Source organism: Mus caroli, unplaced genomic scaffold (assembly GCF_978045245.1).
Source record: "Mus caroli unplaced genomic scaffold, Mus_caroli_1 scaffold_13, whole genome shotgun sequence".
NCBI lineage: Eukaryota > Metazoa > Chordata > Mammalia > Rodentia > Muridae > Mus > Mus caroli.
The window spans coordinates 15,975,933-15,992,931 of NW_028227268.1; the positions used below are offsets into that span (position 1 = coordinate 15,975,933).

Genomic DNA, 16,999 nt, shown 5'->3' on the forward strand with positions numbered 1-16,999 from the left:
GATGTTTGTCTCCTTATGGTTGGTACTAATACCCAGCAAGTGTAACCCAAGAACCTGTTGTCCTGGCTGGCAGCCAGAGATGAGGAGCAAGGGGACCTGTTCTGACCTTGTTCCTGTGCATGCCCACGTGTACAACCCAGCTCAGCATTTTCCACCTTGCCAGTCCCCTGGGTGAGGCCCTCACCTCCTCTGGCTGAGGTCCTACGCCCCTTTTTTTCTGAGGATTCTCAGACCATCAAATGCTCCCCTAAGGAAACTTTACGTTTTCTTAGGAAGTTTTATAGTTGAGTCTTGGTTGGCAGAGTACTCACACTGCAGACGTGAAGTGCCATGCTTTTTTTTTTCTCCCCGAGACAGGGTTTCTCTGTGTAGCCCTAGCTGTCCTGGAACTCACTCTGTAGACCAGGCTGGCCTCGAACTCGGAAATCCACCTGCCTCTGCCTCCCAAGTGCTAGGATTAAAGGCGTGCACCACCACTGCCTGGCAAGCACCATGTTTTGATCCCCAGCTCCTCAGGACTTTATATACTGGGCATGGTGCAGGGTACTTTATAAACCGAGCACTTGGGGGTAGAGGCAAGAGGATGGGCATTGAACACCACCCTTTGCTACATAGCTGGTTTGAGTCCAGCCTGGGCTAGAGACCTTGTCTAACAACTACAGAACATTTAAAGAAACTTTTTAAAAATTTTCCTACAGGAGGTAGGCTAGGGGACCTGAAATGGCATGTGACAGAGGCTCATGTGACACTCCAGCGCTTCTAGCCCCTGCCCAACTTTTTCTCAGATACTTAAAAAAAATTTTTTTAAAAAAAATTTTTTTATGTGTGTGTCGTGTGTACCAGGATATGACTTGTAGCCCAGGGTGGCTTCGAACTCAGAACGCTGGCGTGGGCCCACAGTTAGCTTTCGATCCTTCCTCCTCCTAGTTAACTGCTGACTGTGGTAGCTTTTTCTCCAGCTCTGCCCACAGATTGTCCCAGCAGGGTGGGCTGCCAATCAGTGCCCTGGAGCAGCTGCCTGGTGTCCCTAAGGGCTTCACCCTTCTTGTACGAAACAGCTCCCTTGGAGAATCTGATGATAGGTGTGGATAATTTTTCCTAGGAAGAGTCACCCCTAGTTGTGGAGGAACACCCATTAGGAAGTCCAGGGCTGAGCCTCAGTGCAGGCAAACATCGACCTGAGGCTGAGGGAGAAAAACGAAGCTCAGCATGGGTGCATTAGCACCACAGTGGGGCGCGGGTGGGGATGGGTGATACTGCCTGCTGCCTCCCTGTTCCCCTGCCAGGCAGGAGGCGGTAAGTTGTTCTGTTCCCTGACACGCGTGGGCCTGCGCTAGAGCCACCAGTTTTATTCCTGTTACAGGGGTGTGGAAATACGTCGCTGAGGGCTATGTGAAAACAGTCTCCAGCTGGGCTCAAAGCCCTCAGTAGAGGTCTGTGCCCTAGATGTTGCTGCCTAGAGTCCTTCCAGTGCTGTCCTCAAGCCTGCTGTGCAGTGGGCTGGGGTGGAGCTGCAAGAGCAGCTCTTGTTGCACTTTGTTCTCTAAACAACTCCAGCCTAAATGGCTCTCTGCTCCCTTCGGTGGAACAAGGTGTGCTTGATGCAAGGAAGCGGGTCCTTTCAGATAGGGGCTTGACCTGGGCCATTGCAAGGCCCGAGGTTATAGTCCCACAAAATCTGGTCACAGAAACCATTTAGGATGTCGAGCTTAAGAGGGCTGGTGATTTCGGAAACCACAGGGCTGCAGTTCTCGGATAGCGGATCTGTCACACCCCTTCAGTAGTGACATGGGCCCACCGCCGGCTCCCTTGGCCTAACATCGGGGTATACGGAGGGAGCCGCCTCCATCCTCCTCTGTAGGACTCCGTGGCTGCCAGTGGACCTGCCTCCGGAGTCCCCACAGTGGGGTGCCTCAAACTACTGGGTCTTAAGAGCGCAAGAAGGGGGCGGAGCTAATGGGACTGCGTTCACAACGGCTAACGGGTAAACCGAGGCAGTAAAGGCCCAGGCCATTTCTGAAGGTCCGCGCCGGAAGAGCCTTGCGTTGTCGATCGCAGGCTGAACTCGTCTCCTCCCGAGATCTGAGATTCGGTCCCCGCCGTCGTCCCTTCTCCACGAGCGGCAGAGGAGGTTGGCTCCGGGAGGCGGGAGAGCGCGGGCTGTGAAAGCGATGTGGGGGCAGACAAAGGCGGGGGGGACGGCGAGCAAGGGAAAGACAAAGCACAGAGGGGGGTCGGCGGCGGCTTCTCCCGGAGGCGGCCCCGGGCGCGCGGAGCCAATGGGCGGGCGCGGGGCGGGGGCCGGCGGGGGCGGCGCCGCGGTGAGGCGGCGGCTGCCGCTCGGGGACCATTGGCAGCGGCGGCAGCTCGCGCCCGCGCCACTTGCACCCGAGGCGGTCCCGCAGCGACCGACCCCCGCCCCGCGGCGCAGGCCGGGCCCGGTGAGACCCACGGCGGCCGGGGGGAGGGGCGCGGAGCGTTGCGGGGCCGACGCCGCCTGGCGGTTCGCGCGTTGCGCTCGCGGGGATCCCGAGGCTCGCGTCGGTCCCGTAGGGCCGGCCCGTGGTGGGGTGGGGTTTCGGGGTCTGGGGTCCCGAAGAGCGGGAGCGGGAGGCAGCGCAGCCTGGCCAGGCAGGAGGTCGGGCCCAGCACTGTCTAGGGGGCTGGACGTCTAAGCCCGGTGAGGGGGAGCGCGGGTCTGGCGGTACCCTGCCCAGACCTCTGCTGACCTCCCTTCATCCCAGGCGGGGTCTCTGCCTGTGCTTCCCACAGGCAAAGACCGTGGAGCCCCTGTCCCCGGCCACTCTCGCTAACTTTGTTCTGTCTCCACATATGTTTCTACTCAGGGACCCCCTAACCCTTGGGGGCTCAATGAGGGGCGGGTAGGCTGTTGGGGGTGGGTGAGGGGCGGAAGTGGCAAGACCCAGAGCAACAGGAAATGACTTAGGGAAAGTCCCAACCGCAGCCCCCCAACCCCCTGCCTAAAAACACCCCAGCCTGCAGGGTGGGGGAGGGCTCATGGGGCCCCACTGACTGACTTCCCCTTGCAGAACCCTCTTGGCTCGGCATCTCCTCCAGGGCTACCAAGCACCTCTGAAGAGCCATGTTCCAAGCTGCCGGAGCCGCCCAGGCCACCCCCTCTCATGTAGGTGTCCAGCCAGGTGGGGAGGGGTCAAAGGGACAAGAGCAGCTTGTTTGCTTGGCACCTTGTGCCACCTCGAGTGTGGGCTGGGCCACCGGAGAGCTGACCCCTCTGACTGTTCCTCTTCCCCCAGGAAGCCAAAGGCAGCAGTGGCAGCAGCACGGTACAACGGTCTAAGGTAGGGTCCTGAGGGTGGGTGTGGGCGGAGGAAAGGGTCGGTGCTAACCCGGCTTCTTGCTAATAAGTGTACTCTGCTCCTACTCCACAGTCCTTTAGCTTGCGGGCTCAGGTGAAAGAGACCTGTGCAGCCTGCCAGAAGACTGTGTACCCTATGGAGCGGCTGGTGGCAGACAAGCTCATTTTCCACAACTCTTGTTTCTGTTGCAAACACTGCCACACCAAACTCAGGTGCGCACCTGCCCTGTTCCGGCCTGCCCACCTACTTGCCCACCCTACCCTGCCTACCCGCCCTGACCCAGATGTTCTCTGCTTCCACAGCCTGGGCAGTTATGCTGCAATGCACGGTGAATTTTACTGCAGACCTCACTTTCAGCAGCTGTTTAAGAGCAAAGGCAACTACGATGAAGGGTTTGGTCGTAAACAGCACAAGGAGCTCTGGGCCCACAAGGAGGTGGACTCAGGCACCAAGACGGCCTGAGACCCCTTTAACACCCATTCCCTCCCAGCACATGGCCTCCCGCTGGGCAGTGGAAAGGAGATTAACATGGGCTTGGAGGCGCGGGGTGGGAGAGGATGAGGCTCCCTCACACAGGTTTCAGGCATAAGGCTCTGCTCCAGGATTCCTTACTTTTCCTATGGGAGGTTGGCGTTGGGAACCAGAATTGGAATTTTCACCATACTGTGTCCTTTAGCCCACCTCATCTCACCCCACGGCTCCCTGGGAGGCCCACAAGCCCAGCTTCCCTACTTAGGTGCCTTTTCTCCAGCAAGGAGTCAGCATGCCCTCCTCAGGGTCCCAAGCTCCCTCACTGCCACCTGGGCCTTGTGTACCCCCTTGTCGCCCCATCTACCTCTGCCCCTTAGCCTGGTAATGAGCCACAGAGACTGGAAGAGGGAGAGTGCCATCTACTGGGCCTCATAGATGCCACCTCGCTGGTGGGGATGGGGTGGGGGAGGGCTGGGGAAGAGGCAAAACAGCCTGCAGCCTTCAGGGTCTGGGGGTCCCTTGCACCACAAAGCTAAAGCTCTTGCTAGAGCCTCAGCTGACAGGGTCGGCAGTAGCTATGCTCCCCCATCTGTTGTGCTGTTCTGTTGTGATCAACCCTGTTTTAAAAACATTTAAACAGCTCTTGACTCTCTCTTGTGTGGCCTGATGGGGGTGCTTTGTGGCAGGCAAGCAGCAGACTCCTCATAGCAAGGGGAATGGAGGACAGCCCACAATACTCCTGGCCTTAAAGGGGCTGGGGGCTGGTGGGCTGTGCCACCTTGGGATGTTAAGCTGTCAAACCTGAAATCCCACTGTGTACCCTCGTCCCAGAGAAGCCAGGCACACTGGCTTGCAACCACACAACTGTTTTGGGTTTTTGAGACAGGGTCTCACTGTAGCTCTGATTGGCATAGAACGCAGAAATCTGCCTGCCTCTGCTTCCAAAGTGCTGGGATTAAAAAGGCCTGTGTCATCCATGCCTGGCTTCGGTTCTACAGAGGTTAATTCACTACACTTGAGTACAGTGGAGTGCAGAAGAGAACTTTTCTGACTTGGCCAAGACCTTGGTGTCTGCCTTTCTGCTAGCTGATTCCAGCTGTCCAGTTTCCTCCTAGTCCTTTGCCCTAGAACTCTGCAAAGAATGGTAGGAATCCATAGCCTATCAAGTGCTGCCAGTCCAGTATCTTCCACCTTCTCTCCTCATGACTGTCATCTTCCTGGAGCCTCTTTGTATGAAGTGGGATGTCACAGCTACTGTTACAGGACCTCCAGGGGCAAACTTTGCGCTTCTCAGAGTTCATGCACACTGAGGGATGACAGCACATAGCAGAGGTACAAGGCAAGTGTGAAGATGCTCCCTCAGTGGAAGTCTGAGTTGTCTCGCCCCAAGCCCTATTGTCCTGGCTTCTGCAAACTGCCTATGGGACAGATGAATTGGTAAGCAAGAGGTCAAAGGCTGCTAGGCAGCCCAGCCTCTGGTCTTGCTAATGGGTGAATCACTGTAGACTTCCTTCAGGTGGGCATCTGGGAAGCAGGCATGACAAAGCCTTGGATTTATGGGACAAGGATGGTCTCTTGCTGCAGTAAAGAAACAGTGGCTGGGCTGGGCATGGTAGCACATGCTTTTAATACCAGCACTCAGGAGGCAGAGGCAGGTGGGTCTCTGTGCATTCAAGATCAGCCTGTTGTATGTAGTGAGTTCCAGGACAGCAGAGCTACACAGTGAGACCTTGCCTCTGACTGATGTTCTGTAAGGGACCAAGGGAAACCCCTCGGCCAGGAAGACTACAAAATACCATGAATGGTCCTAGGAATTCAGCTATTGATAGATTCGGCTCAGATGGACAACCAGTGCTGTCCCAGTGACGCGCTGGGATAAGAGGGAAGGAGAGGGGCCACCTTGGCCAAGTTATCACAGGCTGCTTTTGGCAGCCATTTCAAGATCTATTTAAGAGGCATTGTACCCAACCCATCACTGTAAAAATTCCCACCACCACCTTTAACCGAAAGCATGGTCACAGGACCCTTCTGATATAAATGATCCCTTTTATTGTAAGTAATGCACTGGCCTGGCTTTGCACTGCAAGCCCTCAGTCAAGATATAGTCAATAACTATGGCTGCAGGTTCTTCTGCACATTCCACAATTCAGACACAGAGCTGGGCAAGTGGAAGGGAGGGGAAGGAGGGTGGCAGCGTGCACCTGACCCAGGCCTGGCCCTTCCATGTGGGGTTGGTGAAGGCAGATAAACCCCATGGAATGAAGAACAAATGAAGGTGGCGTAGCATCTTTGCACAGCAGGCCAAGGGCTGCTAGGAAACCTTCCTTCATAACCTTTGGGCCCAGGCCACCCTGGAGGCCCACAACTTGTCATTTGGATTTGTTAATAAAAAAAAATAAATTAACAGCTTGGTCCTGAGGCTGCTGAACCAGCATGTCCACAGTTTTTGGCACAAAAAAGGTGTCTTTTTTTTTCCCCCCCTTTGGAGTGCAGAATCTGTTGGCTTACTTTTAAGTTCATTTTAGAAACATTGCCTATGAGGTAATACACTCCCCCGCCCCCATGGGGATATGGGGGGGGAGCTCCGTGAGAGCCTGAACCTGTGACAAGCAGAGTTGTCTCATCTAACATCTTGTCAGCCCACCAATCTCTATCTCCTTTGGGTTTGGGGTGTGGATAGGGATAGGCTAAAGGGTGCTATATAGCCATCAGGATGGGGTCATGGAGAGGCCCAGCTGCCTTTTGGCAGCTTTGGTCTAGAAGAGGGGCCAGTCCCTACTTTGGGCAAAGGCTGAGGTGGAAGCAGGACTTTGCTCACTGGCTTCAGAGCAGTTAGAGAGTGGCTTGACAGACCCCCAAGGGAAAGGAAATAAAACAGAGGGGCCCAGGCCCAATTGGCACCGTGCAACACACATATCTGCAAAACCAGCTGCTTTCAATTTCTGTTCTCTCTTCAGGAGTCCATCACCGGTAACAGTCTAGAATTGATATATATATAAAAACCATCAAATATGGATCTGAGATATAAATTAACAAGTACAAGGCCTCACATTACATGATGTGAAAAGGCTAAAAACAGCGATAGAAACTACATTCATAAAAGTGCATCGTCAACATACAACGAAGGCTTTGGCTTGTTCTGTGCCCATGGGGAAGTGGGCATGGCTGGCAAAGAGCTGCCTGGCACTAATCCCCAGCTCCCTGGAGATGCCCATCCCTGGGCACTGGCTTTTTTTTTTTTTTCCTTCTTTCCTTTAATGATAACTCCCAAAAATGTGGGAGTTGGGAGGGAGGAGCTCTAGAAATAGGCACATTTGGAGGGGAAGAAAGGGGCTGGAAGAAAGGACCAGCACCCAGGCTGAGGTAAATATGGCCAACTCTAAGCTGCTTGGAGATAACTCTTTCCCTAGCCCCTACTGGCATCCTCCTTTGTGGGAGTAACAAGAAGGGTATGAGGCTGATGATAAGTGGACAAGGCGGGCTGAGGAACACAGCTGGTGGCTTTGGACACGGTTGTGGCAGCTCAAGGACTTTCTGTCCCATGGAATTGGCTCAGGCCTGACAGATTTGAGATGCAGACAGCCTGAGCACTTTGCTGAGCTGCCCAGAACCAGGTGCCCTGACTTGTGTTGTCTACTTTCTCTGCTCCAGTGAGGGAACAGAGGGCAGGCCGGGGGTGGAGGCCATCAGCTCTCCCATCCAGTCCCAGGCCTAAGCCCACATGGGTCTCCAGAGCTCAGAGGGCAAAGTCTCCAGTTTTAAAACTGGGAACAGCATAAGAGTGACTCCAACTTGTAAAACAGAGACAATTGCATTGACAAGACTGGGTCTCCCCAGTTTCTGGAGGCAGCTCCATTTCTCAGGCCCTGCTTATCGGGGTAGCTCCTCCTTCCCAGAATAAGGCAGCATAACATTTGCTTCATTCATCTTTGGTAAGACAGGACTGACACCGCATACCTGGAAACTCTTAGTGGGGTAGCCCAAACCTCTACCTTCTGTTGGCTGGGGGATGCTAGGCAGCCCAGAGATCCGCTGGTGGTCTCCAAACATTGGGAGAAAAACAAAGTAACACTCTGAATGAAGTAACACTATTCATACCCTTGAGGACATCCTGTGCCCAGTCCCTCTTGACTTCAGTGCTGTCTGCAGTGTTAGGACACATCTGAAGGTAGGCAGGACCCATGGCAGTCTTGCATACTGTTCCCAGCCCTTCCCGCCATACTGAGCTTAAGATGCTAAAGCTCTTGGGTCTTACAACAGGCTGGAGCTCCCAGTCTTGATGCCAGAGCTATCCCATCCTGGCTTTGAGTCCCAGTGGCAGATGGGGCACAGACAAACAATGGCTGGACCGATGCTCCACTGGTCATAGCCTTGCCTGGAAGAAGCAGCAACTTCACTGAGCCTGACAGCAGCCTCTTGCCTGCTCAGCAGGTGGCAGCTGGCAGCTGCATAACCTTGAGAGCTCAGTACACTAGCTGTGCAAAGTGGTGTGTGAGCAGCTCCTCAGCTGAGGGTCTCTGACGAGCTTCCACAAATATGCGCCTCAGGAAGTCCCTGCCGTGTTCTGAGATGTGAGAGGGCAGCTGAGGATTGGTAGGCTGGGTGGCAATCTTGAAAATGGCAGCCATAGCTTCATACTCTGCCCAAGGTGGTTTCTCTGTCAGCATTTCCACCACAGTACAGCCCAGGCTCCTGGAAGACAGACCCTTATGTCATTTGTCAGCCAGCTTCAGGCTCTCAGCCACTCTACACACTGTGATGGAAGGAGGTATCTTTCTCAGATGGAAACTGAAGAGCTAATGGGCCAAGCTAAAGGCTGACAGGGTTACAGATATATGCCACCATGCAAAGATGTCATTTGGGCACTTACTGAGACTGTGAGCCTTCAAGATAACTCTATTAGTTTCCTGTTGGTGAAAATAGTTCCTATTTCCTTGATTTTTGAGTTTCGGGAGTGTCGTCTCGTCTATTTTGTGTGAGAGATTGAACCCAAAGCCTTGTGTGTATTCAGCACATTCTATATTATTAAGCAATAACTTCCCCAAGCCATTTGTTTGTGTTTCTTGGTTTCTGGTTCCTCACTCCTTGACCAAGTCACTCTAACCTGTGTACCCTCTGCCACATCTCCCACTACCCACTCTGACCTGTGTTTCTTTATAAAAGAGACCCAGATACTTCAAGATAGTGCCTCACAGTTACAGAAGCCCTGCTGCCATATAGGAAAATTTATAGGTTTCGACAGTTAGGATTTAGACACCTTTGGTGGATGACCCATGGTAACTTCCCAAGGAGAGTTGTTCTTGTAACTCTTGGATTCTTTCTGAAGTCAGATATAAAGTTAAGTAAGTCAAATGCAAGCCATTTGGGCACAAGAAGGGACTGAGTTTACTTGTTTAGAGACAAATCCAGGCCTTCAGAATAGATCCTGTGCTCTGTGTGCGTGTGTGTGTGTGTGTGTGTGTGTGTGTGTGTGTGTGTGTATGTGTGTGTGTATGTGTAATGTGCATTTGATCATGTCTGTATTTGTACATGCAGAAGCAGGCAGGACAAGTGTCTCTCACTAAAATGGAAGGTTACTTTTTTGGTTAGACTCACTGGTCAGAGACCTCTCAGGATCCACCTATCTGCCCCGCAGTGCTGGAGTTACAGGCATGCCTGGCTTTTATGTGGTCTAGGGATTTTAACTTAGGTCCTTGTACTTTGTACAGCAAGTACTCTTACCCATCAAGCCATCCTCCCTAGCTCTAGAACCCATCTTTTCTTTTTTCTTTTCTTTTCTTCTTCCTTCCTTCCTACTCTCCCTTCTTCCTTTCTCACATAGTCTCAATATGTTGTTCCTGGTTAGCTTAGAACTCACTATGTAGACCAGGCTGGCCTTGAACTCACAGAGATCTGACTGCCTCTGCCTCCCCAGTGTTGGGATTAAAGGAGTTAACCACTAGGCCCAACCCCAAACCCGCTTTTTAAAGAGATCCATCAAACATGAGGGATTTTGACTCCCATGGCTTAAGCCCTTAGCAATAACCCTTAGTTGTTTGGCATAAAAATTCACTCCATTGTGCCCTGCATCTATCCCCTCACCCCGCTACAGAATCAATCCCTGCGTGCACCAGCCAGCAAGAGTAGGTCCTCAGCATTTCTCTCTCATGCTGTCAAGCCTCCGAGTCATGTCTGACTTAGAGATCCTTCAGCTCAGTCAGTCACGAGCTAGATAGCATAGCCAGTACTCACCACACATCTGCCTTTCTTCCATAGCCCTCGCCACTGATGACTTCAGGACTCATCCAGTAGGGTGTGCCAGTGACAGAGCGCATGCCTGTCCCTGACATGCAGATGGTCTGTAGGCGTTTGCTGGCCCCAAAATCCCCAAGCTTCACATTCCCAGCTGAGTCTCGGAGGATATTGGCTCCTAAGGCACGAAAGGGCAGAGGCTACCAGTTTGCACCCTCTTCTATTTTCCTGTAATCTCCCCTTCCAGGTGCCTGGAAACTGTGGAAGGCCAGACCCACCACTGACTTAGACATGAGCTGCAGGAATCCTCACAGTAAAAGGATCAGCTCCATAGTCTAGATTTGCATTTTGGATTATTTCCTCCATACTGTTTAGCCAATTTGTACACTCTTCTCCAATTAAGGAAGTAATTGGGGTCCCATTTTTTCAGAAAGCTCAGAATGGTTAGTAGTGATTGGTCTACTGGTAACTGAATGGTAGCCTTGAACCTAGGTCTCACTATGTAGGCTTGTCAGACCTAGAACTCACTATGCTGACCAGCTGGCCTCCCAGTGCACAGAGCTCTACCTGGGATTAAAGGTTTACAGCACTATGCCTCGCTGAGCCTAGGTCTTAACGCCTCTGCCACAGCTTTCTCTGCACTCACCCTTGATGTCCCGATGCACAATCATGTTGCTGTGCAGGTATGACATGCCCTCCAGAATCTGCCGGGTGTACTTGCGGGTCACACTCTCTGTCAGAGCTCCGTAGGCCTTCAACTGGTCTTTTACAGAGCCCTAATAGAGCATAAGGAGTCAAGAGAGTCCCCTTGAGGGCTGGCTTGTGAGAGGAGACAAAGTTATTTCCAGGCCCCAGGACTGTAGTAAAGCAGGGATTCATTTGGGTCTCCTTTGCATGTATGAGCTGTCAGACAGCTAGGGAAAGGCATCAAACAGTCCTTATTGCAAGCAATTGGTACAAAGTCCAGGTTGAAGGGACCCACTGCTCTAGGGAAAGGCTGTGCTTACCTGACATGGACCAGCCCTTCAGGACTCTCAAGTTAGATGGAACCTGGGCCGTTTTTCATCTCACACCCTCTCTGTAGCCACAAGGGCCCTCCTGACATCAAATCCTGCTATCACTACACATGGTTTCCCAGCTCATGGGATCAGACTCAGGTCAAGAGTGACTCAGACCCACAGCCACTAGCCTAGGTCAAGCCACTTATGTGAATTTCCCATGCATCCAAGGGCACATACCCCTGGCATATACTCCATAAAGATGGTGAGGATCTTCTCAGCACGGTCCCGCAGGCAGCCGTAGTACTGCACAATGCGCTCATGCTGCAAGTTCTTCAGCAACTGGATCTCACACTCCAGAGCACTCACCTCCTAGAGAGGGACCAGTGGTCACCTACCTAGGTACTCAGGGTCCAGTTATGCCCACCTAGGGCCAGCTTATCTTGTTCTTTCACAGGGATCTGCTTTGGGAACTTCAGCTAGGGAACAGCAAACTCAACTGTCTAGCCCTTGGCCACAATGCTCAGTAGCCCTTGGCATGTAGTACTCCTTACGCAGAGGAAGGAGGGAGGAGTGGCTATAGAAGCCTAGCTAAAGTAACTACTTTATTTGCCTATTCAAACTGAGGTATAGACTGTATGACTCCTACTTCCAAAAGAACAAATGAGTGAGTTCCATAGCTTCCTCCTGGGCCAAGGCACTGTTTGGGAAATGGGTATAAAGAGTGCCCTTTGGGGAAGTGGTCATCACATTTCAGTTTGGGTTCCTAGGGACTTTAGAATGGAGGCAGTCTTCCCATGGGCTCCAGTCCCTTTGGGATACTGACCCTTCCCCCCTTGGCTAGAGCTAAGATGAACAGCAAGGGAGCTTGCGAAGAAGTTATGGGGAAGTAACTTGTTATCACTTTAGGCAAGTACTCAATAGGTGTTTTGGCTGGAGGTTGGTGCATGGGGAAGGCCATACCTTGCTTGTCTCAGGACTATCTGGGTCAAACTGGACCTGCTTAGAAGCAAGTTCACGTCCTGTGTCCACATCATAGCACAAGTAGACCCTGCCGAAGGCACCTTGACCCAAGAGCTTCCCCCGACGCCAGTTGATGGGAGCACTAGGAGCTATGGAGAGCAGCAGGAGAGCGTTAGAGCATGAACTTTCTGTATTTGGACCCAGCACCATCTACCGCTTCCTTCTCTTGTAGGCCTAAGCCCTTGTCAACAGAACCTTAAGGACAGAGTCCTGACAAACACAAGACTAATAAAATAGCATTCTGTGCTGATCAACTAACCTTATTTTCAAAGTTTCTCTGCAGATTTTCCAACTGTTCATTATGATTTTTAGATAAGGCCTTGGTGTATAACACAGACTGGCCTTGAACTCACTATATAACTCAAACTGCTCACGAACTTTAGATCTTTCTGACTCATCATCCTGAGTGCTGAGATTACAGGCATGTACCATCGTGCCTAACTGGCTCCTAAATATCTGATATGGCAAGGATTAAGAATATATTCTTTAGCTTAAACATGGGAAAACTAAAGATGAAGAAATGGCTTATCATATGGCCATGGGATCAGGTCTATATTCTAGGCTGTGGTACTTGTTCCAAAATTCTCTCAAGAGTGGGAAGGATACGCCAGAGCAGTGTACCACAGCTGAGCACTTGCCCTGCTGTCAGCACCCATACCCCTCCTAATCAGGGATACTGCTCACATTTGGTTGGCACATTCCTTTCCTGCACAGTGAGAGCATTCTCACTGTCTGCACTCCGTAGGCGCCCACGGGGGTCCAGGTATTGCACAGCTACACCCATGTTCTCGCCATTTGTGCTCAAGGAGCGACTTGAGGGCACCAGAGTGAATAGGTTGCCTTGATGCCGTCGTATTCGGGGAAATGTTCTTCTGCCTGAAAGGGTAAAAGAGTGAGGACAGAGCAAGTCAGAGCCTAGCCACAAACCCAGATATGAAAAGCAGAGGACAGTGACAACCAGCTCAGGTGCATCCCAGCTGCCTCCCCCCCCCCCCCAATTCATGCCAGAAAGGCTGTCCCAGCCCCTAAGATCAACACAAAAGCAGAAATTCGGATGTTGTTTGGTTCAAGAAGCCCTGAACACAGAGAAGGCATAAGACAGATCCTCAGGCCCTACAAAGACACTAACCACAGCTCAAGTGACCTGCTCAGCATTCTGTTCCTGACCTCTCAGCCACAGCTTTAGACTATTTGTTGCTGCCACAGAAGATGACGTCAAAAAGGTGGCACCCTGGAGTATACATGTACTCAAAGGACAACATTCCCAGTGGCAGCATTTTCATGGACCAACACCACCTCCCCCGTCCCCCATATCTAGTTAATGCCTCAGGAATAAGAAGAAATGCAGAGGCTAGAGCAATTGGTTTCCTTTCCATCCACCCCTAAACTCTCCTTTTGTGAGTTTTTTTCCAGGCAAAGTTTGGTCTCTGACCAGCCACCCAGCAGGGGCCAGTGCAGAGCACTCACCATCATTGTAGTCTTTGTGATGCACAGACACATGGTAGCGCCTGGGATAGGTTCCACCTTTGACACCTTTATCATAGAGCTGGGTCTCCCGATCTGAGGAAGACAGGATAGTCCATTACTAGACCCAGGGGGAATCAAAATGGATGATTCACTTGAGCTCCTAAAGGCCTCCTGAGACTTTACAATTTCCAGGAAAATTACTCTCTCATTTTGGCTTTCCAATTTAGAGGCATCTATGGTTCCAAGAAGACACTTCCCCAACCCCTGCAGTGCCCACCTAGATTCTGCAGAACTTACCTGAGCATTCCTTTCTGTTGTCTGGGAAGCTCCGGGCTCGGGACATTTGTGATTTCCTGAAGGATGGGCTAGAAAAAAACAAAAGACTATAAAATAAAGTTCAGTGCCTGTGTATAGTAGCCCAGAGGGCAGAAGGAAAGGCCTCTGAAGTGCTCTCCCTTCCAAATGATGTTCAGGAAAAGAGGTAGAGAAGAGCAGCTTTCCCTGGAGCCTGGCATCTGGTACTCACTACCACAATACTTCAGCAGCCTGAGGCCAAAAATCAGGAGGGAAACCTCTACCTATTCTACTGAACTCAACCCTGGCTGTTTGTCCCTTTCCATTTTTGGCCTTTTTTCTAATCTCCAATCTCTATAGCAGGAGAAGAGCTGCAAAACCTAACCAAACCAAACCAAACCACAACAACAAACCAACTTGGCCTAGGTAGTAATAATGAAAATACTACAGTTTAAAGAACACTTTGTTTGAGGCAGGGTTTCTCTATGTAGCCCTGGCTATTCTGGAACTCAACTTTATAGATCAGGCTGGCCTTGAACACACAGAGATCTGCCTGCCTCTGCCCCGAGTGCTGAGATTAAAGGTATGTGGCACCACTGCCTGGCAAAGAATGCTTTCTTATTTTACAGAGTGAGCTTCTCCTCATTTAATCCTCATACCTCTGTAACTTAGGACAAATAAAAAAGTAATACAGGTACCAGTTATAGAACAACTGCTGTGTTATTACTAGTTGATAACCTACAGGTTAAATATAACACCTCTCTCTATATGCTCAAAGATAGTCAGGAAGCAAGAGGTCTTAAGACCTGGTATGCTACTCCAGTCTGTTTCTATATCAGATATCCTCCTTTTAGACTACCATCTCCTTTTAGAGATGGAGAAATCAAGACCCAAGAGGAAAGTGAGTAAATTAAGCTATCGTTTCCAACATCCAGTTAAATCTGAACGGACCTTTGACATTCGAGTACCTTGTGTGTGTGCATGCACTATGTGGATGTGGATGTGCAGGTAAAGGCCTGAGATTGACATCTGGTATCTTTCCCAATTGTTCTCCTTCTTATTTTTAGAGGCAGAGTTTCTCAGTGAACCTTGAACTTCCAGATTCAGCTAGACTGGCTGGCTAGTGAGCCTCACTTATCCTCCTGTCTCCACCTCCCCAGCACTGGTTGCACATGTGCAGTGCTGAACCCAGCTTTTCACTTGACATCTGGTAGATTAAATTCAGGCTCACATGTTTGTACATCAAGCACTTTACTAACCAAGCCATCTTCCTAGTCCTCCAGGTATCTTTTGAGGGTCACAGGCCAGAAACTGTCCAGAGAGTTTCAGAGGGCTGCCATCTACTTTCAAACAACTAGACTACCATCCTCCTTTGACACCCCAAAATTTAGGACAGTCCAGGCTAGAGCGGTACCTGTCCTGGCTGAGCTAGAGCAGTACCTGTCCTGACTGAGGCCTTGTCTAATGGTAGCATCTCTTGCTACGTTTACTCGTGCCTTTTTGCTCCCTAATTGGAGAGCAAGCCCCAAAGAAATTAATACACTAATAACTATGGATGTATTCTGTGACATCTAGAGGACACTTTCATGGACAACTGATCACATAATTAAGAAGGAAGCTCGCTGGGCATGGTGGTGCACGCCTTTAATCCCAGCACTTGGGAGGCAGAGGCAGGCGGATTTCTGAGTTCGAGGCCAGCCTGGTCTACAGAGTGAGTTCCAGGACAGCCAGGGCTACACAGAGAAACCCTGTCTCGAAAAACCAAAAAAAAAAAAAAAAAAAAAAAAAAAAAAGAAGGAAGCTCTTCCCATTTCCTAGCCCCAGACCTATTCCCCAATCCCCAATCAATGAGTCCTTAGCATAAAGGGACGATGGCCCATTCCAAAGACCCTTTCAAGCCAGGTTTTGGCACATAGGAAACTGATGTATGAAGACTGTGAGTTCCAGACCAACTATCTAGTGAGAACTTGTCTCAACAAAGTAAAATAACAAAACAAACCCTTGATACCACTAGGTGAACCAACCATATAGCACTGACTTCTACCAGTGTTAGAACAAATATTTTACATCAAGAGGCAAAAGTTAGGCGGTCTAGATATTCTGTTTTCTAATTATCTAGCTTCTTATTAAAACAGAAACATTTGAAGAAAGAAAATGGACAGACCAACCTATGTGTGAGAATCCCTGTTTTCTTTCAAATTTCAACAAGCCACTGCTTCTCAATCCAAATCCCAGTAACAAGGTTAAAAAGTAGGCAGAATATAGCACGTGAAGAGTCAAACCACATAAAGGACTGGGAACAACACAGCCAACAGTAAGTGAGCTGTTCTTTTAAACTATTACTTAGTTTATTTTACTGTGTACCTAAACATTCTCAGAGTGTTGGGAAATTGAGGGGTTCTCTAGAAGCACATGTTTTAATCCTGGGCCTGTGGTTGTATCAGAGATACGGACTGGCCAATTCTACTTTTAAAACCATTCCAAAAATGCCTACTTATTAACCCAAACCACCACAGCTCCATACCTGTCTGCTGACCTGTCCAAGGATTGGCAGCTTCCTGACAAGGAATTTTCGGCACTGCTGAGGGGATCTAGCATCTGTAAGGCAAGTCACACAATGAAACCATAGTTTGACTCAAATCCCAGCCAGCTGACCCAGGTAGAGCTAGCATATGGTCTTTTTGTCACAATATGGAGGTGTCTTTGTTTCCCCATGTAGTGGAGGAAGGGTTATAGGGTACCATTCTCCCTTCATTTGAAAGGCAAGTTTCTAAGATGAAGAAAAATGTTTGGCTGGCTTCCTTAGGGCTCTGCCAATAGAGCAAAGCAGAGGAACTGTTTCTCTTGTTGGCACTTTCTTGGCCCATCAAAATTAGTGCCTGGCACTTGATGTGATATTGCCCTGCTTAGTTTTCCAGTGGAGTTTGGGTGGGGCATTAATGCTTCTGTTTATACTCTATAATTCATAGTTTATACAGATAAGCATTACCTCATTTCACAATGAACATTGCAGACCAAGAACGGTGAGGAGACATAGCCAAGCTAAAAACATGGCTAGTGCACAGCTGGTGCCAGAAAAACAAACTCCCAGCTCCTGGCTCTAAAGCATAGGTAAGAGGTATCTACATAAATTGAAATATTTTTCTAGTTTATAGTCAAATGCAATAACAAAGAACC

General features: G+C 50.3%; 2 protein-coding genes across 4 annotated transcripts in view; one reads left to right on the forward strand and one right to left on the reverse strand.

The window, feature by feature from the left end:
• The first annotated feature begins 1,334 nt into the window (after positions 1-1,334).
• Limd2 (LIM domain containing 2) lies at positions 1,335-4,451 on the forward strand. 3 transcript variants are annotated; one of them, XM_029483221.2, is made up of 5 exons: positions 1,335-2,131; positions 3,051-3,145; positions 3,276-3,320; positions 3,411-3,550; positions 3,641-4,451. In XM_029483221.2, exons 2-5 carry the CDS (start codon positions 3,104-3,106, stop codon positions 3,798-3,800), a joined length of 387 nt encoding a protein of 128 aa, XP_029339081.1. In that variant the 5' UTR covers positions 1,335-2,131; positions 3,051-3,103; the 3' UTR covers positions 3,801-4,451. The 3 variants fall into 3 exon arrangements, with proteins under 3 accessions (XP_029339081.1, XP_021033517.1, XP_021033516.1); XM_021177858.3 differs by lacking the exon at positions 1,335-2,131 and adding an exon at positions 2,327-2,441; XM_021177857.3 differs by lacking the exon at positions 1,335-2,131 and adding an exon at positions 2,525-2,680.
• A 1,384-nt stretch (positions 4,452-5,835) lies between these two features.
• The window catches only part of Map3k3 (mitogen-activated protein kinase kinase kinase 3), a 69,903-nt gene continuing 58,739 nt past the window's right edge, over positions 5,836-16,999 (reverse strand). The window contains exons 8-16 of the mRNA XM_021177855.3: positions 16,347-16,420; positions 13,826-13,893; positions 13,529-13,621; positions 12,746-12,937; positions 12,002-12,150; positions 11,279-11,410; positions 10,687-10,816; positions 10,041-10,218; positions 5,836-8,501 (exon numbers count right to left, since the gene is read on the reverse strand). Of these exons, the coding sequence (XP_021033514.1) occupies positions 8,273-8,501; positions 10,041-10,218; positions 10,687-10,816; positions 11,279-11,410; positions 12,002-12,150; positions 12,746-12,937; positions 13,529-13,621; positions 13,826-13,893; positions 16,347-16,420 (1,245 nt within the window). The 3' untranslated portion in view covers positions 5,836-8,272. The remainder of the gene's footprint in view (positions 8,502-10,040; positions 10,219-10,686; positions 10,817-11,278; positions 11,411-12,001; positions 12,151-12,745; positions 12,938-13,528; positions 13,622-13,825; positions 13,894-16,346; positions 16,421-16,999) is intronic.

What these genes read in the sequence shown, in the direction of transcription:
- Limd2 (XM_029483221.2), top strand. Translation starts at nt 3,104, where the DNA reads ATGTTCCAAGCTGCCGGAGCCGCCCAGGCCACCCCCTCTCAT. An exon ending in CCCAGGCCACCCCCTCTCAT is followed by an intron (nt 3,146 to 3,275) that starts GTAGGTGTCCAG and finishes CTCTTCCCCCAG; the next exon opens with GAAGCCAAAGGCAGCAGTGG. An exon ending in GCACGGTACAACGGTCTAAG is followed by an intron (nt 3,321 to 3,410) that starts GTAGGGTCCTGA and finishes CCTACTCCACAG; the next exon opens with TCCTTTAGCTTGCGGGCTCA.